This window comes from Haliaeetus albicilla, chromosome 12 (genome assembly GCF_947461875.1).
Source record: "Haliaeetus albicilla chromosome 12, bHalAlb1.1, whole genome shotgun sequence".
NCBI classification, from domain to species: Eukaryota; Metazoa; Chordata; class Aves; order Accipitriformes; family Accipitridae; genus Haliaeetus; species Haliaeetus albicilla.
In genome coordinates this window covers 26924110-26946352 of record NC_091494.1, presented here as the reverse complement: position 1 = coordinate 26946352, position 22243 = coordinate 26924110, and the positions used below count along the sequence as shown (strand labels likewise).

The following is a 22243-nucleotide window of genomic DNA, read 5'->3' as shown; positions in this document are numbered from 1 at the left end:
AATTCAAGAAAATCTGAAAAATGTTCTTGTGAGATCAAACCCAACGTAACAGTGCTTTTAACAAGTAATGCGTAAATAATCAAGGTGTTCACAGAAGGGAGTCGGGCAACCGCTTTTTAAGGATCAGCACCTGGAATTCTACTTGAAGTTTTTTTGCAACCGTAAGCTCTAAAAAGGCAATAATCCTGATTATAGGGAGTTTTAGTAGGCAAATTCAAGGCCGGATCCAACATTCACTCATGAAGTCAAACCTTTTAAAAGGATCAGTGCTCAGTAGGCTAATTTCATTTAAATTGGACGGTATCTCCAGCAGAGCTTACCAATGTCTTATTTCTTGATGTGGCCCAAAACAATTCAGAATCATAGGCTCAATGGAAACAGGGAGCACTTGTTCAAATCTTTCAGCTGATGTTTCTTAGTACCAGTAAAAAAGGAGCAGCCCAAATACTGCTTACGTCATGCAGAACTCTTTATCCAAATCCGATTTGCACCTTTTTATAACAATGACTAAGCCTGAAAAAAATTACACCTTTTTCCCCCTAAACGTAATTTCTTATCCTTCTGCAAGCTGAATGTTGAAAGGCTTTCTTAGAATGGCAGTTGCAACAAGAAACTAGGACCAAACATGACATGTGTTGAAGGCACCAGTAGGAAATCTACTCGAGACAGATCAGTCAGCAAAGAAAAGCCTGTTGAGTAATAAAGTAAATAAGTAGAAAGAAGAAAAGAAGAAATAGACTTAGAAATAGGAGGAAACACCTGGGGACAGAAAGAGGCTGCAGAACAGAATGCATGAGAAAGACCTACAGCTTTTTAGCTAAAAAGCAGACTGAAAGGAAATTATTTAGACCTTGCAAGCAAATAGAGTGAAGAAAGTATCTCTAAATAACTAAAGCTGACTGGGCCAGAGAAGAATAAAATCAGCAGACAGATCCTCAGCAATACAAACTGCCACATCTCTGCTGAAGTCAATGAAGCTACAGCAATTTATGCCACTTCAATGGCACTATGACAATTCATACCATTTGTACAGTATATCCTTTATATTGTGATCAGTGGAGCCATGATAACTTATTCCAGCTGCCTTGACATGAATTGGTCCAGCCCAGCTTGTTCTTATATTCTCAGCAACATCAGCAAACACGGTTATATTGGAAGAGGCCAGTAACTGCTGTCTGACTGTCCAAATAACTTTCATTATTTGCTATTTTGCAAATTAAACTGATTTGGCATTTTTTCTAATTCAGACAGGTACATGCTGGCCAGAATCACAATCTACTGCACCGAACAAAACAATTTGAGAGGTTTATGAAAATGGAAATGTTTTTGGAAGTGATACACTGAATAGCCTATCTACTTAAAGTTTGCAACCTGATTTAAAGCCCAGGCTTTTAATTGTTAACTGCAAATTTTAAAATTAAAAAGTGCCAATTTTGCTTTCCACGAGCTGGAAAAGTATGTTCTGATAGAAGGTAACATCATGTAAAACAGCCATCATTACCAAGTAACACAAATGTTTTTCGTATGTAAAATTGCTTTGTAAAATATTTGCTCCATCTGCTGAAAGTACCAAAGACAATTTTCCCTGATAGCTAATGGCCCATTTCAGCTGTATAGCAAGCGATTCACTGTGGCTGCGACTTGCATTAAGTAGAATGGTGAAAACGGTGCACAGAATTCTCCACTTATGTAGTATTATCTACTCACTGCTTCCTGAGAGCCCGTCCCTCATTATCATGGCCTTCGCTTTGGATCAGCACACAGGACTAGGGTTGCTTTGACTCAAGAGGCTTTTTGTCAAACTGAGGCACATATGCTGTGCTTCAATACAAAAGCACAAAACAGCCACTTTCCTTGACTACAAGAACAAGAAGGTTAGTTCTCTTTCAACTTTCCAGCACTTAAACTGCTGTTCCTTTTTTCACACCACATGGGGCCATGGTTTTCTCTTCTCGCTCATGCTGTCACTCTGCATGCTGAGGATTTCAATATATAAAGATCAAGCACTTCTTTTAATTCTAAATTCAACCACATACACAGACAGACAAAAAAGCAAAAAAACCCCACTGGCCTAGTCCACAAAACCCCTCCCAATTGCTTGTTTCATTGTATACCTTGCTACTTCCATTGAAAAACACATGTTTACATTGTGCCCTGAACTACTTCAACATCTGCTAACAGACCAATAAAAAATAAATAAACCAGGATTGTTTAGAAAGAGAGATCCTTTCTATTTCCTCTGAACACTGCTAAACTGGCAACAGCAATATGCTGCGCGATCCCTTTTTGTAGATGTCATCTCGGAAAACAATATATGCGGGGAAATCAAATATAAAATCACTACAGCCTGTGCTACCAAAAATCAGAGAGAAAAAGGATCTTGAAAGCTCTACGAGCTTGTCAAATAATTCTGCGTGTTTATGCACAGCATGTTAATTTGAGATTAGGATGATTTTATTAAATAGTTTGCTTTTTTAATCCAAAAAAATACTCCATGTGCATTGCTATTTTATGCATAAAAGCATGTCTTTTGCAAGGTTGCAGCCTTCGTTTTTCAAGGTTCCCCACATCTACCTTCAGAGCAAAGAAAATGTAACATAATTGTCATAATCTTAAAAAATCTGTATTTAAAAAAAAAATTACGTTTATTTCAATGCAGCATTTGAAAGTTCAGGGCACTGAGATGTTAATCCTCATACAAAATGAGATAAGCAATATTTGAATGCATCTTTTCTGTATTTTAATGAGATCTCTGCAAAGGCACAAACAATTGAGATGCCCTTACATTAATAATATTTTCCTAATTTTGTTTTTTTTCTCTATTTCAATCTCTATAAATTTTGTCCACTTTTGTTCACTTGCCCTGCTTTCTGGCTTGCATCTCTAAAAAAAGGATTCTAATGAATTAAAAAAATGTGATTTCAAAAGGAAAAAAGACATCATATAGATAATCCACAGTCACTTCCCAGGAATTTTATCTAAATTGCTGAGCTGTAATGCTAGAGGAATTGTCAGACAAAACCTGCATCGCGTTTCACAAACAACACACAGTTAAACTTATTTTATTCTTCGAGTTGCCTATGTGTTACTTTTTGGATTTTAGCAAAATAAACATTTTTAAAATAATCCAAGCAGGCATTTTATTGGATGCGATAACATTAAAGGATTTCAGATTTCTTTAGTGCTCTTGCTTTATCCTCTCCTTCCACACTGTTATTGCTACAAACTGGCACTTAAATTCAATTGATTCAAAATATTCTGGATCCATATGGCCTAAAACCCTGGAGCTGAAGTTCTGATATTGCCTCACTGCTGTTTTCTAGCATTTGCCTCTACTCCAGTCCCCAGATGGTGGAAGTAACATTTAAACCTCCTTTCCTCTGCCTTGTACAATAGACCTTGGCACCATTTCAACTGTTTACTCCGGTAATTAACAGCACTGATACCACAACAATTACAACTCCTACAATCTTAACACAATAATGCTATGAATTAGTGAGAGCTAATGGCTGGAAGGTATAGTGGTTCCAGACTGCGAGATCTGTGCATTTTTAGAATAAAATAAAAGGTACAAACAGCACGCTTGCGGTAGACAATGATTACCTAGTAATTAGTTTACACAAAGCTTCCTATTTAATGGCAAAACGCTGTAATTAACGCGTGACAGAAAATCAAAGGGTACTTTGTAAGCATATGAAAAATTAACACTGCAGGCCTATAGCTTTATGTACTGATTAGAAGCATATTAAATCAATAGGACATACAAACCAACAGCTTGCATATCTGATTATTGCAAGTCTTAGGAATGGATATCATGGCTTTAATTTAACCAAGGGATACAATTATCATGCTTTATTTTACTTAAGATTTGAGAATCACCTGAAACATCGCCATGGCAGATACACAGATATATTAATAAACTGAATAAGAGCACTACAGACTGTTCACAGGTACAGTGAACATTTAAACTATTTAGGATATATCGCTGACAGAGCACTGCCCATACTAGGAAAAAACCTGCAGCAGTATTGCTTTATAGGTAATAATTTTCTTTCTTAAGTCTTTGGGTTCTTGCCCTTTTCCTGTTAAACATCATATCAGTTAGATGAAATTTTAAAAGCCTGTCAAAATGCTGTAAATGCATCTTCTGTGTATCTGTCAGAGCTTCTGGCCCTCTTCAGGCTGAAAAAAAATACCACACCTGCAATTGCGTGTCTACAGTAACAGCAGCAGCAAATACTACTTGCTTAAGAACCCCCTCGGTAGACTTTAGGTGTTATACTAAGACCAATTCAATTGCTCACAGTTTATTCCAGTTTCAGTAGTATTTGTAGCGTTGCCCTAGAACAAAGCTGGTGGCATTACAAAAGGTGATTGGGGTGGTGAAAATGAGAATGGGTAGCAGAAAGGAAAAAAACATTGTTAGGAAGCTATACTATGTTCAAAGATGATCAGAAACAATACCGTGCTGGCAATGCCATGTTTCTAAAATTGTCTTTGACAGTTTTACAGTTGATTTTATTTTGACCTGTTTACAAACATATACTCTGTACTCTGAATTCCTTACTTCAGTAATGAAACAAGATGTGGTATATATGCTTCAGGTTTCATATAGTGAATGCGATTCATTCAACCAGGAAAGAATCTGCTCACCACTGTTCCCGATTTTCAGATAATTGCCAAGTTTATCTAATACTTATTACAGGACTTCTGAAAGTTGACCCAAACATTTTTAATTTAAAGGAACAGCCAGCATTTTGCATCATTTTATCTTGGCCTTTGAAACTGTAATTTTCCAATAGCAATCAATGCAAAATCCTGCAACCAGTGTCTGAATATTGCTTTATGCAACACAGACTAGAAAGTTGGATTTTACGGATTTGTCACCTTTTGAAAAGATTTTGACTTCCTCTTACACGTTTTAGTGAATTAACCAAGATATATTCTATAAGAAAAACAAACCATGACAAAATACTGTGACACAACTGGAGGCAGTAAGATTCAAACACTCTAACATTAAAACAGTAGGCTGCCCAAGCGCATTAAATAGCTTTTTTTTCTTCTGCAACAGATAGTTAATGGAGAGTTTTGAAATGGTTGTGTAGCTATGGCCAATTTTAATGGCTTATTGAGAGAATATTTGTTGCTTGTTTGTGTGTGTCTTGTTCTATTCTTGTACTTTCAGCTCTTTTCTTCTTTATCCCCATGCTTACACCTTTTTTAGTCTTCGGGCTGACCTTTGTTATCTTTAGGATTGCTGCTAGGTAAACTCATATCATATTGCTGGTCCTGGTGGTTAATTGAGAGTTGCAGTGTAATAAAAGATAATTCTAAAATTAATTTGACTAGTAATTTAATCTAGTGATTTAGATACTATTTAGAGTTCTGTAGTTATACAAGAGGATGGGATCCCTGCACAGTCCTGTATTATTTTATGTAAAAGGGAGACTGTTAAAAGAGGAAAAAAGGCAACACTAACAGGAAGGTGATGTTACCTTTCCTCTAAAAGGGAAGAGGACTGCAAGTGTCATGAGAGTTTGAGGTGGCAGTTAAGTCCCAAGATTTGAAGTCAGAGACCAGGAGGCATTGCAGACTTCGACAGCCTGGTGTCGGTTCAAAAACAAACAAAAGGCACCAAATATACTTTGTAGACCATTTTTCCACCAATCTTCAGCTTGAATTCTGAGTGGACATCTGAGCATCTTTCTTCAAGGTCATGAAAGTATGGCTGTATAAGGGCTACTTAGCCCCAAATCTTGACTCTGACAGTGGTCACAAGCGGATTCTCAGGGAAGTATGAAAACAGAGCAAGCATATCCATTCCCCAGATACTCTCCCAGCCTCCAACAATTTGCAGCTCTGAATCCCTCTAAGCCGAAGACTGTGTCAGCCATAATAGTTAATAGTTTTCTCTTCCATGAATTTATACAGTCTCCCAGCAAGGGTCCATATAAGTATAGGTGAGATTTTTCCAAAAACTGAACTGCTGACTTCAGCAGGAGTGAGATACCCAGCTTCTTAGAATACTTTGGAATACCATATATTAATAAGTATTATGGATATCTTTCTCTAGATATTTCAAACAGACCCTCATGCAACTGTCCTATTATTTTTTCACTTACTCTAGTAGTAGCAGAACCACATTTTTTTGCTACGCACAGACTAACTGAAGCTTGAATTGGTACAGAAAATAGGTGGGAAAATCACAATAGAATGGCATAAGAGCATTTCACACAGCACACATGCCTTACATGCATATGTCGACCAGTTAAAAATCTGTGAATTTATTTGCTCCCTACAATAATCATTCACATTGCAAGATACAATTGAACTGCTAAGGTGTCCCAGTACTTACTGATCTTTTTGCATGTAACTGGGGCCAGATCCTGACATTCTTTTTCACACTGGAGAATGTCTCCACAAATGGCCTCATGATTGTCAAATGTACACTTGTGGAGACAGCAGTTCTCTTGATACTGCATATCATTAGAATCTGTGCCTCAGGATGAAATTTTTTATAAGCTGACAGACTTCAGCAGTGCACAGTAGGATGAAGGCCTTACAGAGACATTCAGCATAGTTTGTGAAATCTACCCTTTATGCAGCAGCAAAATAATTGTTCAGATAACTCAGATGCTGCATTAAGTTAACAAGGTAAAATACATCGATAATCCTGTCCTGCATTTTTGTTTGCCCAATGTTATGTTTGAAATGAGGTATCTAAAATCAGTCTCATTTTCAGATAGAATAGATTTTTGCACAGTTCAAACTCACAAACTACATTATTTTTAATCTGTTGCCTACTACATACCAATAAGGAAAATCTGGGTATCGTGTCTTAAACTGCTATGCAAATGATGCTATTTGTAAGTATTAACATAATTTACTGCTTACAGTCATATTCTCATTTCTAATAATTCTACCAAAATGGAGAGTCTTTTCACTGTACTCTTAGCCTGCAGGATAGTCTTTCATCAAGAAGCTGAATTTTTTAATAACCTGCCAGCATACGTTTTGTATGTGGCAGCCTATGCCGATGACACAATGTCTTCATTATCAAAAGAAACAGGTCTACATACTGTAATAGGACATTAAAGCATGCCTGTGCTCATAAACTAATGCTTTGATGTTTAAATGTGTATCATTACAATGGTATTCCTTAACAAAGGATGATTTTAATCCTCTGCTCTCAATGGTAATACTCAGTGGAGACTGTAATTCCTTATATATAAAAAAGGTCTCCCATTCTACAAAAGAGGGCTAAACTCAGAAAGCAGAAAAATTTGGACCACATATTCAAACAAGACATTCAAAATGGCAGCAAGTTTCATGCTTTGCCAAAGCCCACACTAATATTGGTCTGGATTTGTGGAAGCTTTCCTGCTGACTCTAGGAAATTAGATCAAATATGTTATTCTGTATGTATTTTCCAACTTCCAACAAATGTTTATGTTTAAGGGCTTCTAATGGGTTGATTCCTGGTTGCATCAAAGCTCAAGGTAAATGCACTATAAAAGGGAAACTAAAGACAGACAGTTATAACTACATCCTTTATTCAGAATCACATAGCCATGAAAGAATTAAAAAGGCACAGAAACAGGAACACTAATACTAACACTAAGTAATACTACTTATACAGGGAATTAATACTAGCAAAGAACTAGACTTGAATCATGTTTTCTGCCCTGCTGACTCAGATGGTGGGAGCAGGATCTGGGTATATTCTGCTAGCTCTATGTCCCAGAGTATTCAGTGGCCAGATAATGCTTCCACTAGGGTAGCTCTCCAGTTCTCCACACTGTTTGACTTGCACAGAGTGAGGGATCTTTAGGACATCAGAGAAATTAGCCCTTTAGCTTTATATAATAAGCTCTGTTTTATAATGTGGAATAATTTTGTAGTTGTCAAATGCAACAGAATTGTAATCAGCACAATTTGAAATTTTAATATACAATATCATTCAATCAAACAAAAATTTTGAACCAGTTTTGACTGAATTAAAAAAAAAAATCAAAAGAGCTATAATGAGTAGTTTATGTAAATTAAACAATTCTTTCTGGATACATTCCTTCTGGCTTTAAAACCATTACATTAGGAATGAATTTGGCACAATATACAGAAATATCAAATGCTTATTGAAATTAACACATTTAAATACCAATGAATATTTAAACTACAAATAGTTCTCTGAATGCCAGAACTAATGAAGTGTAGTTTCATATAGATTTTTCTGCCGTTGAAATGTATAATCTTACAACCTCTCTCAATTGTGGATTCTTAGGAATCTAGTAGTGCATGAGTTCATGCTATACTGTTTCCCTCAGTTAAGTATCTACCTCTCCTTACCTAAACACCCACTGTAATGAAACATGCAGGAGTCTAATGGTCTTGGAGACCTCAAGTGCTCTGTCTTATACAGCTGAAAATGGCTAACAGGTTTAAAAGTTATTATTGAGGAAAAATGTACAGAAAAAATGATCCTTAGAAAGCCAGATTAAAAAGCAATCAGTTTGCATGTGGTTTCAAATTGATTAGTATTGTTCAACTATATTAGTACACCACTTTGTTCCAATGATTCCAAGTTTCTATATAGATATAAGGCTCTGCCGCTTATATACTTTCATTTATACATGTCCTCACTTTGAATAAAAACAACACTAACATTTGCACATTATTGCATATGAATGAAGCGTTATGACACCCGACTTATTCCACAGTTGGATGCCAGGTATTCATTTATATTTTGGAATATTTAACTGCTTCATTTGAATTACTGTTGCCTATTGCTTTGTACAAGCTAGTCTGGACTCTGTAATATCAACTCTTACCAACGCCTTAAAATGAAAGCTCCAAGAAAAGATTTACTGTGAGGAAGAACCCGGATGGACTATTAAGAAGCCATGACAACAAACAAGACACCCTGCTCCTTTGTTACTTACATGTGCCCACGACTTACTCCATATCTCAGGGCTGTATCTCTGACATTCCTTTTGAACCCAGTGGTAGCATTTCAAATGTGAGATAATGTCGCAATAGGCAGTGCCATTTCCTCCACATTCATCATTCACTTTAAACAACCAACGCTGCACTTCCATGTTGTCAATGATCAGCTGGCTGAGAACACTAATCATCTGTGGAGCAAGCAATGACACAAAGATATTTTGCACTATGATAATATTAAATTGTTCCTTGATTTAGACTTCCAGTTCTCATAATTGGACTTGAAATTTATTTTCTAACTATGGTTTCTGTTTCTTAGAGACACTAGTGTTGTTACAGTTATATTGGAGACTTAGCAAAAGCAACCCTGAACATTTTTTGATGAAGAATCTATGGCCTTCATCCTGTACTTGAGTCCACTTGGGCAGACTACCAAACAGCAACTGAGCACCTCTGGTGGTCAATGTATTCTGCAGAGAGGAATTTGCCTGTCCAGGCTTTCTTGTCCAATCAGGATCTTAGGTTTTGGATAATCAGTACAGCTCAATACATGTTTGTGACAGGGAATAACATGGGATGGACTACGCTATTTGCAAAATCTGAGAAACAGTTGTGCCAGATTCTAACACCAGCCTAACATCTGTGAAATTTTCCTACTGGAGAGTACATTATAAGGTTATAAATGTATGAAGGAGTTACCAGGCAGGCTTTATAAAAATGCTAATTATTTATTTGTGTATGTATGCAGATTTAAATGGCTTTAAAATGCCTTTTGCCCAGCTGGTGTAGGATGCAATTAACTTCTTAGAAACTGCAAATGCCTTTGAACCTGGTAAAAGTATTACCAGATCTTGTTGCATTGGCTAGAGCCTTCTACATTTTTACACAGTAATTTTGGGGGCTTTTGTTTATTTTTTTTAATGTTGACCTAAAATACAATTACATGTGTGTTCCAGATGCCATTTGTGGCTTTTGAGAACCACATAAATGTGGTTTTCTTGATGACTCCCCTACAGTAATGGAAAGGATCAATAATGTTGTAAGGACTGTACCAATCATAAAGAATCATGTGCTATCTTTAAGTGAAAATTGAATTGTGCTTTAACATAGCGTCAACTTGCTTTGATTATTTAACCTAAAATGTCAGTATTTCATACAAGCAGACAACAGAATTAGAACTTCTGTAACACTGTACTATTAATCAAAAGTATTAGATTCAGATAAATTATTTAACAATAAATCAGTTGTTTTTCAGATCATTGATTATACATTTATTTAATTTACTATAGAAGCTGCAATGTATTTGTGTAGCTTAGATTGTTTTCACTGTTAAAGGTGATTAATAAAAAGCAAAGCAATGTGAAAAACCTCTCTAAGAAGTAGGAATACCTACAAACCATGGCACTGATTATTTTCGTGTATGAGATGTAGCACTACTATAAACATATTTTTAAAAAAATCAGTATGGATCATTCTTAGACATATCACTGCAAATTGCAAAATCAGCTTATAGAATGAAATACTGAGGCACTGAATGCAAAATAAACATATGTAAACTGAACACAGTACAGAACACTCTTGTGCCTTGTAATTTTAGTGTAGTAATATTTTGTTCTTTTCTTACTGGTCATGCTAACAAGATAGGCGAATTTACCAATGATAAGCCAGGTACAAGGTAAAACTCCAGTTGCAAATATGCTCAGTGAACCTCAATTTGAATAGGCTGACTTCCTAAGCAGAAGAAATTCTTCCTTCATCAAATACTTAGTTTCCCAGAAATCCCTGTTCTATTCGTGGTCAATGGTAAAACTCCTATTAATCTCATTGAGGCCATGACTTCATTCATGGAACAGCAACACAAACTGTTTGAAATAACTGGACCAAACACTCCTGTGTATTCTCGAGAAAGGCCATGAAGAATACCAGAACAATTGTATTACTTCCTGACTAGGATACGATTTGCATTTAATTGGTCAGATAGAACCAAAAAAGAAATCATACATGATTTAATCAAACCCAGTTAGGGTCTAATCAATAGAGTTGTTGCAATTGTACAAAGTTTGCATCCTATCAAGTGAAAACAGGCATCTGCATGTTGACACATCCCAGACCACGTCCTGCTTACCTGTTCATTGTTGTAGATGTCAGATGCTCCAGGAGGGGTTGGCACACAAGCACTGGCAAAAATTCGTTTACTTCCAGACTTGGTACTATAGAGATGAGCCACTTCTGGCACCGAGCCTAGTATAGGCACATTTAGCATGTCAGCCACTGCTAAATCATCTTTGTGGGGAACCCCTCCAATAATGTAGGCATCTCTGCTCTGGATAAGAATTTTTATTCTTTTGATTGTCTTGGGACTGTACTTCAGCTGAGTGGCTAGGCACATGTGATGCTTCTGTATAAAGATAACATTATTCTTGTTAAAAGGTGTTCTTTTCTATTCCATGAACCTAATTTATAATGTTGCACACAATAAATACATTATTAATAGCAGGCTGGGTTATGACCTATCCTGTAGCTTAGCAGTTTAAATTGATAAAAGCTGTTGGGGTGAGGCTCCATAATCGTGCACATCTTTAGTGTGTTGGAAATGGGCTCACTGGGAATAGAACTAATTACTACACATCTGTATTTATTTGATCCATGCGGAATTATCCTTCTGTCAGTCGGCAGAGAGGCTGGTGGCCTTTGGATAATAGTGATTCATCTCAGCAACACTTCTGGCATGGTTTAACTCTAAAGCTCCTAAAAATCAATACAAAAATGAAGAAAAACCCCTATAGCAGGGAATGTATTTCACCATACAGTTCAGCAGTATTTTAAGTGATTCTCTGAGAATAAAACACTTTGATTTACAAAAGCTTTCACTGATCACATTAAATTACTGGGGATATACATTTCCATTACACAGTAGTTCTGATAGCTACTGTAAACGCAACTGCAGAGTACTCAAGGAGAGGGCAGTATTTTTGTTGTTGTTTAAAGTACAAGGGTTTCAACTTTTTGGAAGGAATTTTTAATTTCTTCCAAAAAAGATCTATTGCTGAACAAGCTGTTCATGACAGATGCTATAACCTCTAAATTTAAACTAAGAATATTAATCACGGCAGGTGAAACCTCAAAAATATTTGCTACAACATATCCTATGCATGGTCTGCAGATAACCCAATTATCTTTCCAAAGATATAGAGGCGTGCTGAGGTTGAGACAGATAGGAATGGACATCATGCAGAAATAGTACAAGAGACATCCACTGTGATAGATTGCCATAAACAAATCATAATCGTAAGAAGAAAATCTTCACATTGAGATTTCATCTAATTTAGGCCCTAGTCAGGGAAGTATTCCTTTTCAGGATAGCATAAATACCAGATTTGCTAGGGATTTCTAGGACTGGAGAACCCAGAATATTTTCCTTCAAAGTCCTGGATGCTCCTTCACAGGAACTGAAGTATAAATCCTGATTCCAATACTTGGATGGGGACGATGGTGGAAAAGGAGATGTGGGAGCCCATGGAAGTGGACAAAAGAAATCCCCTTTTGCCAGTTCCTCAGCGCTTTCTCATACCAAACACATGGCTCCAAAAAGTGCCCAAGTGCCTCTGTAGAGGAGTCAGACATACTGCAAGGACAGTGAGGATATAAGTCAAAGAAATGAGATACTCTTCAAAGTTCTGGCAGGAAAAAGGGAGTCACAGAATTATAAGGGTAAAAAGAGCAACAAACAAGTTTCCTGAAGTCTTTTTCCTTCCATCAGTTTTAAAACTGAGACTCTTAATGTTCTGATTCATTTGTTTCCTTTCTCCTGAGCACTGGTATAAAAGCAGGGACATGGCCCGTTCTGTTGGTCTCATGGCAGAGTTCTGCCATGTAGAGAACAGGATCAATTTCCAGCCCCGGTCACTTGCTCCCTGGGGCCACGAGTGGTGATGTAGGGATGAGATTTGCCTTGTGTCTCTCAATAATGGATTTTACAGTTAATTAAGGAGTGCAGGAAACAGGCTGTAAAATCTAGTTCATTCCTGCTTTGAGAGTGGTATAGCCGCCATGATATATAGTAGTGTGAGTGAAAGCAGGTAAAAGCAGGAGAACTGAGGAATCCTCCAAATTCCAGCAGGTCTGCACAGAAGAATGGTTAGGAGGTTAACCAAAGGGCTAGTTCCTGGTTCTCAAGCCTGTCGATTTTTTTCTTTTAAACTTCTCAAGATCAGAGAAGATGACCTTGGCATCAGCCTCACTATGATGAGCAAAGCTACCGCTACACTGTTTTGATACTCTACTAGCTGAGAATCAGCATAGTGTAACCCTTTGTTGGAAATGTTTCTCATGGCACCTGGATGCACTGGGTCACAAGAGGTCATTCTAATAGCTAGCAAATGCCTAAGGACAACAGTATATGGACACCCTTTCTTCACAGTCTCTCTCTGCCTCCCATCTGCAGATGCCAAGGAGCACAGGGTTATCTGTGTCTGGGTGTCTTTTCCACAGATTTTCCTCCCATCCAGTTTCATCAAAACAATTAGGAAACTGGCCAAAGCTGATTTGTGCTTCTATAATTGCTCAAAGGAGCCTGCTAAGGTGGCCTTCAAGCCATACTTTCATATATTAGGAATAAATTTAGATACATTAGGTACAACAAAAGCTTTTTATTAAATAACCAAGAAGAAATATCCTTAAAAAGAACCTTACACAGACAAAATGACAGCTAAATCCACGGTCACTGACGCCAGTGGATGACTACGATCAGTTATGAGTACACATTCTTCTCCACACAAAAGATACATTTCTTGGACACATTAGTTAATAGATGGTAAAGAACACATGCTTAATGAAAACAAGGTAGTTTGAGGATTTTTGCATGTAAACAGGTGCACCACACTGAACAGCCAAGGGTATACCTCAACCTGGTATCACGTGAAACCCGTGATTGCCCATTCTTTCTGATGGCACTTGGCACTAATACACTTCCCAGCATTCCACAGCTGCGTGAGCAGCATGATCCATAGCCATGAAAGAACCATGTAGCCCTTGTAACTAAGGTAGTTCCCTACATCAGAGCATGTAACTTCTCCCAGTAAATCATAGCTGCATAATAAATTTTCACAAAGCTGCTCTTCACCTGGAAAAGGAACTTTGTTTGGAATATTTCAACAGAAATGGGAAGAGTGAAGGCTATACACAAGAGATGCATGCCTGAAAACAACCTGCTTTTACACTGAAACTACTTCAGCCAAATCACCATGACCAAAATTGTCCATGAAAGACATTTTCCATTCCTGGACAGCCTGTCCATGTTTAGCAGCACCTTTTATCCATAATATGATGTGGTTTAGATTTTTTTTTAGCATGTTTTATGTAGAAGGCTTCTTAAAGCTTCCAATATTTGGTAGTTAATACTGGAAAAATAAGCCAGTAGCCAGAGAAAAACCAGCTACAATTGTCAAAGAGCAATTTAAAAATTAAAAATACATCACTGGTATTTATCAAGGATTTACCATCCCAGTAACTTCACTTTACAAGGTGAAGGCCCAACACAGGCAGCTGTGATTCTTGTAGGTTTCCAGTATTCAGATAAAAGGACGATACTAAAGAAAAGCCAGCTCCTAAAAACACAAATATAATCTTGATGCTTTTCTCCAACTTCAGAGAAAACAGAACACATTCATACCTACAGAATTCATTTTAACTACAGCAAAACTATCAGACAGCTCTGACTCAGGGGTCTCTCCCTACACAGAAAAAGAGCTAAGCACTTTTCTCACATAGGTGCTTTCAGACTAGTTCAACAGAAAAGGATTCATAGATATATACAAGTGTTTTGCTGAACAGTATGCTACTATAGAACTACATTTGAAACCCAACACATTTATAAAACATAAAAAGCTTCTTTACCTTCTGAAACAATCAGTTTAAATCAGTACATGGTATAACCAATACTTGTTCAACACAATAACTAGAAGAGGGTTATTAATATATATCGAAAACAGGAGCAGGGCTTCAAGCATAGAACCTACAGATATAAATGTACCACAAAGTTTCATAAAAATCAAATCTCAGCTAAGACACTGTGGACTTAAAATTTACAATATAAAATTATTCTCCACTGTAAAGAGTCTTCACTACCCTACAGCATTTTCAGAAACACTGTACATAGTGTACATTAATTAAGGTCTCTTTTTAGACCATATTTTAGCACATGGATTTAAAACTGACTTGACAGGTTTGGAACTAATATTTTTGTATTACCCAACCTAAGTTGTTTTAAGTTCTGTTCTTTAAGAAGCTCTGCATTTGACTTAATTGCAAGAAGCACTAGGAACATATGAATGATTGAATGCTGGGCTACTCAGAGATAAAGTTTGAGTAATAAGAATGGTTTATTGCTACGATTTGCTCAGAGATATAAATCTATCAAGTTCCCAGTCCCAAGCATATAGTAAGAAGGGACAGTGATCTACAAATAGCCAATATAGGACTATCTCAACTAAGTCTATAAAACTAAACCAGGATATTTATTTCCAATGCTCTAACTAGTAGTCTAATCAGTAAAGCCCTTAAACTTGCAATAATATTTCACTGATGTGTACCAGAGCGTTACAAGTTATAAAATTTCCAATTTAATTTTACTGCATCCCTCAAGCTGTAGTAATTAGAAGACAAACTCACAGGGAAGCTGTTTATAGCTTCAGGGGTGAGAATTTTGAACCTGTCCTGCAGGTCACCCATGTCCTCAGGGTTCCCAGATCTAACAGCTGCCTGCAGACCCAGGAGTTTATTGTAATACTGCAGTAACTCCTCACTCAGATGAAGGGGGCAGATGTAGATGACGTCCACGTTGGCATCTAAAACAAAGGGGAACAATATTCATTACTGGAAGAAAGGTAGACTCCATTCAGAACAGTAATCTGATAATTCCTGATCATGTGCTAACAAACAGCTTCCCTAAAAGAGCACTGGAAATAAAAATGAGATCTGTAATTCCCAAATCTTAGTGGTTTAAACTGCTTTTCTGTGCTTCAGCATTTCTCTGAAGACAGGTCAGTAACCCAAAGAAATAGCTAGTTTTCAGAATTCAATCTGCAGAACATATTGGGGGCAGAATTTTGAAAGTGTTGCAGGGGGATTTATATGTGCGACTCACATTAACATCAATGGGAATTGCGCACTGCTTTAAAAATATATCCCATTAACTTCAGTAAATTATAAAACTGAGCTATTAAGTTTAGAAAGCTGATGAAATTGCAATTTCATACGCTGCCTGGATTTTGCATGGCCTGTTCCTATTCTTGTCCTGTCCACATAAAAGCTCACGGTAGGATACCATTAATAACTATTGCTGAGCATGTGAGTGTGCAGATTAGCTAGTTAAATACCACAGTGTGAAAATCTGTTTTTCTGCATGTAGAACAACTTGAGCTGAGAGACAGTGTATACACAAACACTTAGAGGTGAGAAAGTGAAAGTCTTCAATATATGCCATTTTGGAAAATTTTAACTACTTGGCTTTTATAAAATATTAATGTTAATAGATGAGCTAATGAATTAATGGCCCTTGCAACATCAATAGAATACACTGCCAAAAAGCACTCATAGATTTTGATTCAACTCCTGCTGAAATTAGTAGGAAGTCTTTCATTGTCTTTACTGGGCGCAGGAACAAGAGCCTGGAAAGTGCCAGGGACAACTGCTATTACATGTGAATGAATCAGAAGCAAAGCAAGTGTTGGACTAAAGAAACCCTGAGCCTAATGTTATAGAGGAATAAGATATCCCATTCATTCACTTTGTTGTGCCATACTGCTGCAGGCAAACAACCCACATTAAAAATGTAAGGCCAGAATCTCAACTGAAGCATTAAAGCAGTACAGCATCCAACAATCAGCCCTCTATCTGAAGCCCCGACAGAGCCTTTATATAATACAGTTCATTACCATATAACTTTTTAAAATAATTAAAAGAACAGTTCACTAGAACTGTTAGTCAATACTCTATTGCTTTTAGGCATTTACTCAGACTTGCAAAGTGAGCCTGAAAATTTACCAGCTAGGGTACAAAAAGATTACTTGCCAATGTCGGTTGTAATGCTGAATGGACTGCACTGTCAAAAACTGACAAACTCAAGTGAATTTGTTGAATAAAATGCTGCAACACATTTTACTACTCTTAGCACTGCCCTATAAAGAGATACACAAGTTTCCTTTGGACACAGTGGGGCTCCAGAGACAGATTAACTCAGAGGAGGTCACAACAAGCAAGGAAATCCTCTGGTATTCTAAAGAAAAAGAAAACCAATATGGTAAATATCAATGCTCTTCGGCCAGGCACAGGTAAAGCATCTGATCTAGTTAATAATTTAGTTAATATTTAACTAGCTTGTATCTTACTCATGGTCTATTTTACATTTTACAGCAGAACCAATCTTCATGTTCACAGATTTTAAAATGAGAAAGAATGCCTGTTAAATGTGTTGACTTTGTCCCTTTAAGTTTCTAACTATCATTTTAGAGACAAAAAATATCTATGTTAAAAAAATAAAACTGTACTGTGGAAAACCAATATTCATGCCTAGATAATATATAAAGGCAATTACATTATTATTTTAGGCAACTGTAAATTTCTGGATCTAATATATTTTTGTTACAAACTTACTAAATGGCATTTATAAAATAATAATGATACTGAAATATACATGAATCATGTAAAGTATGTCATTCCAGGGAGCCAATGAAGTTGGTCACTGACAAATAATATTCTTCACTGCTTTGCTTAAAAGAGGACTGTCATTCTAGGAAAAACTTTTAAATGTATGTCTTTTGCCTCATTTGCTAATTTAAAAAAGATTGGTTTAAATAAGGGCTTGCTCTTTTCTAGCACATCTTTCTCTCTGTATGAGCCTGAATGAACACTAGCAGAATTAGCTACCTAATTTTGTAGAACACTAAACACTTTAGATCGTTTCTGGTGCTCAGCATGCCACAGGATGAAGCTGCTTTACCTTATCACGGAGTTGGAAAGAATCAGCATGTTTTTCTTATGAATAAAGTGGACAGAAGCAAACGCCATAGCAGATAAATTACTTTTGATCTTACATGTTCTCTATATTTAACATTAATACAAAAAGAAAGTCCTCATCAGTCATTCTCTTTTACTCACAATTATGGGCAAATAATGATCAAAAAATAGGCAGCCAACAGCTCATAACATACCCAGTATGTCACACAGCCTTCCCATCTGCATATTCTGTTGGAGAGCAAGATCAGGAATATGCTCACGGATGCATTGGGAATATCCTGGAAAACAAGTAAAACCCCCCACAAACTGTATTCAGAAAAGCCCTGGCACATATTCAAAAGAAATCAGACTTTTGGATTAAAAAAAGCTGTAATAGAAGTATTTCGGATCCCAAACATGGTCTAGCACTAATTGCATCATCTTTATGAATTTACTTTTATTAGTGAACAGATGTAACATCATGTTTTTATGTCATGAGATTTTAAATACAGACCTAAATGTTACACACCTATAGAGCTTTATAAACATGTAGACTGAGTATATTCTTTGGGTCTTCTATGTTGCTGGATTTTTTTTTTTAAGCACTGAAAAAAAAATGACACCATCATTAAGCAAGAATCCTGGTACATTTTGTCCTTCTCACAGATAAAACACAAAAACCCCACTTCATTAAGGAGATGACTCAGTGATACCTGATCACTTTGTTGCAGAGGATGAATGAGTGGCAGCCTGTCTGAGCTTGGATTATCTATCTGGAGGTGAGACTCCCCACTGATTGCATACTCACATTCAAAAACTGCAGTAAATGACATGACCACTGTAACTATAATCTCTAAGCCTGTAATTTCTAAATTCAGCTAATTCTAAATTAATCAGTGTGTATATACACACACACAACCACACAATGTGAGTTGCTAGTGGCAGTAGCTGTAATTGAATCAATAAGGAAGTTAAGCCTAATATTCAGTGTTTGGCATAAAATCTTGACTGACCTAGTGACAAGTTCCTTACAATACTTCTATATATCTGCACATGACCAATCATCTGAAACTTACAAAAAACTTAGTTTGACTAAAATCTGCTCGATATTTCAGTGCTTTCATTTTGGAAGATAGCAATAGTGGATCTTCCAGGTAAATTACAAGGACAATTATTACAAGTAATCAGCATTCTAAGGTGCTGTGGCAATGACACTTTGCACACAGGAGAGCAGAACATAATAAAATACAGAGAAATGGAATTCACCAGTTCCATTTTTAGTAATTTCTTGTAAAACTTACATATTGTAGTTAGCACAATGGTATCAGGCACCTGCAGAACTACATCAATGTAAAAGATACTGATCTTTTTTCCACTCTAATATTAAACTACAGTAATTTGAAAAAGCTTGCTCTGATTACTTAAACTTTAGTCTCAAGGCTTCATTTTGTTCTCTCAGGTGGGGACCAATTTTAAGCCACTAACAATGCTGCCTTAACAATTTCAAAGCATTTATATTTCAGATGTAGAAAGTAGCTGATTTCCCTACACTAAACTGTCCTCTTGAAAACACATTTGTTTTTAAGAACTGAACCTGGGCAGAAAAATAACATGCAAATATCACTTGGAAAATCAGTAATTATTTGAAAGGAATAATAGTTAAAGTAGCAATCGAACAAAAGTTAAAACTTGCACGTTGCTATGGTTCTGCAGATACGCTATAGCATTATACCAACTACCACATGTACTTTTCTTAGATATGTTAATAAAACGTATTAATCACAATACATTAGCTTCCACTGACATGGCCCCATTAGATTTAATGAGAGGAATATTCACTCCTTGTGAATCATTCACCTTCCAATGGACATTATGAACCACATTAATCCTCACACCTGATATATTTTGAAGACTCTGTCCTTACATGGCTGGTCATCTGACAATGCTTATTAAAGGCAGAGGCTTAATATTCCTTTCCTTGTAGTTTAAACAAAATTCCACCCAAATGAATTACATATACTGTGATCATAGTCTACATGTTCCAGTACAACTCTAACATGCACCATCATTTCTGTTTTGTTACCTGTGCCATCATTTCTGTTTTGTTATGTACAGCTGGTTTACGTATCAGTAGCATTTTGTGCCACAGCATTTGGTCTCAAATGCATGAAATATTTCAGATAAATTTGCATTCGCCAGAAGCCAAAGATCCTATTTTGACTCAAAGAACCACTACTTTAGTTGATCTATTAGTTGCAATCTGGGTAAGTTAAACTCCAAATGGTGTCTGAAAATAGCAGTGTTGACAAAAGCTGGAGGTGGCAGAGCACTCGAGGATGTAGTTGTTCATTTGCACAAGGGATCAGTGCATCATGGCACCCCATTGGTGGAGATGGTCTGCAGGAGGGTTGACCTTGCAAAGTGAGAACTAAGAATTTTGATTACTCAGTTCAGTGGCACTGAAAGGACACTGAGGGCCTTCCTCCTTCATGCGAGTTTTACGGTAGCGTATGGTGCAATGACTTCAGTGGAATGCTCCCAATTCACACAGAGGGAAGTGTAGGGAGACTTATAAAAGTACTAGGAGTGTATGAATTAATGGTAAAGGGCCTGCTTTCACCTCCCCTTTCAACCTCAGCCATGACCTACTGCCCTTTAACTGCCATTTTCTTAATAAATTTTGTTCATCTCAAAGCGTCTTCTCTCAACAAAGAATCCACGATACTTTTCAAACTTGCTTTGGAAAAAGAAGTAGCAGTACAGAGTAGGGGGGGACATGACATGACAGTTTAAGAAACCATGGGGTGATGCCTTCCAAGGGGAAGGAGGAAAACAAGCTATCTAAGATTCAGCCACCCTGTACTTTTTGAGTGCTTCGGACAGGTCTAATAAATAATACCTAACTTTTCTCACTATACTTGGCACACCTACTGTTCAACTGAAACTGCTTTTAAAAAGGATTCATGTAACACACAAGAGGAAGCTTTGAGATATATATATATATATATATATACAGTAGGTTATATAAGGTGACAAATTTTATTTATTGTAAATGTAATTATTCAGGTAGAAAGATTGATCGATCATTTGAAAAACAGTTGAATGAAAAAAGAAACAGTATTTGAACCCCAAATATTGCAGAAGTGTATTCATCCCTTAGAGTGTGGGAGTAAATCAGATTGGAAAGTTCAAATTCATTTTTCCTAACACTAGCTGACAAAAATGCTAAACAATCTTTAAACAATGGAATCTACTTTCTTTTTTTAGCTCTACTAGAAATCCAAAGTTTTTGTTTTGGTGAAATAAATGGAAACATTTGTTCCTCACAGCAGTATAATTTAAGCCCTTCACTATCCCTTTTCCTGGATTATTTCCAGATACTTGACATGAATCTGAAACTGTTGTGAAAATGTAGAGTGCTGAGAAATTCACAGTTACAACTCTATCTCCATTTACTGGAATTCCACTTGCATGGGAAGAAAAATCAGACTCTGATTTGCCCTAAATGCTGAAGTCAAGGAAATGCAAGTAGAGAATTTCAGGCTCTATTTTTGATTTACAAAACTGAACAGGGAAACCACTAAGAGTTTATCATCAAACTTATGTCTCTTGGTGTTTATCTGCTCTGTCCCAGTCCTTGTAGTTTAGAGACATTTTTAGGATTACCCAGACTCAGGCCTTAAAAAAAAATCCTGCTGAAATCAGCTGTCATTTTGCATAGTTAGTCCTCTTAGACTGAAACAAATACTACTTGTTTAAATTGTCCGGCTTCCTAGAAGTCTGCTCCAACAGACGTAACATTCCATAAGGCTAACAAAAAGAAGGCAAAATATTTCAGTGTATTTAGCTGTTCTTTTTCAAAACAAATATTGTATGACATGGCAGATCAAAAGCATAACTGGAAGATGCCTGAGAACAAACTACACAATGGTACAAGCTGGAAATGTTCCAGTAATTGGCCCAAAATTTTACAAATGTTTTTTAAAATGACAAATATGAAGGAGCAGAATAATAAAACATTTAAAATTATTTCTATTCTTACATTTAAAAGGTTTTTAGTTTACAGACTTCATGTTTTCATCTTTTAAATTTTAAATATAAGCTATTCTTAAAATTGTATAAAACCAAATGTGGCCAATTTCTTAGTCATTTTATGCTGATGTTTCTCAAAACTAGTTCAATCTTAACATTTCAAAAGAAAAAAATGCCATGTATTTACATTACATATTAATAAGCTAAATACTTATCATGATTTAATTCACATAAAAACCCTATGGAACTCTACCAGAACTCTCAATATAGTCGATGC

At 36.5% G+C, this 22243-nt stretch overlaps 1 protein-coding gene across 5 annotated transcripts in view; it reads right to left on the bottom strand.

The window, feature by feature from the left end:
- The window catches only part of IQCH (IQ motif containing H), a 74708-nt gene that overhangs the window by 28094 nt on the left and 24371 nt on the right, over positions 1 to 22243 (bottom strand). For all 5 annotated transcript variants that reach the window (XM_069798641.1, XM_069798644.1, XM_069798642.1 and 2 more), the window contains 4 exons: positions 18150 to 18233; positions 15610 to 15785; positions 11066 to 11338; positions 8940 to 9131 (listed from right to left, as the gene is read on the bottom strand). In XM_069798641.1, coding sequence (XP_069654742.1) covers positions 8940 to 9131; positions 11066 to 11338; positions 15610 to 15785; positions 18150 to 18233 — 725 coding nt within the window. The remainder of the gene's footprint in view (positions 1 to 8939; positions 9132 to 11065; positions 11339 to 15609; positions 15786 to 18149; positions 18234 to 22243) is intronic.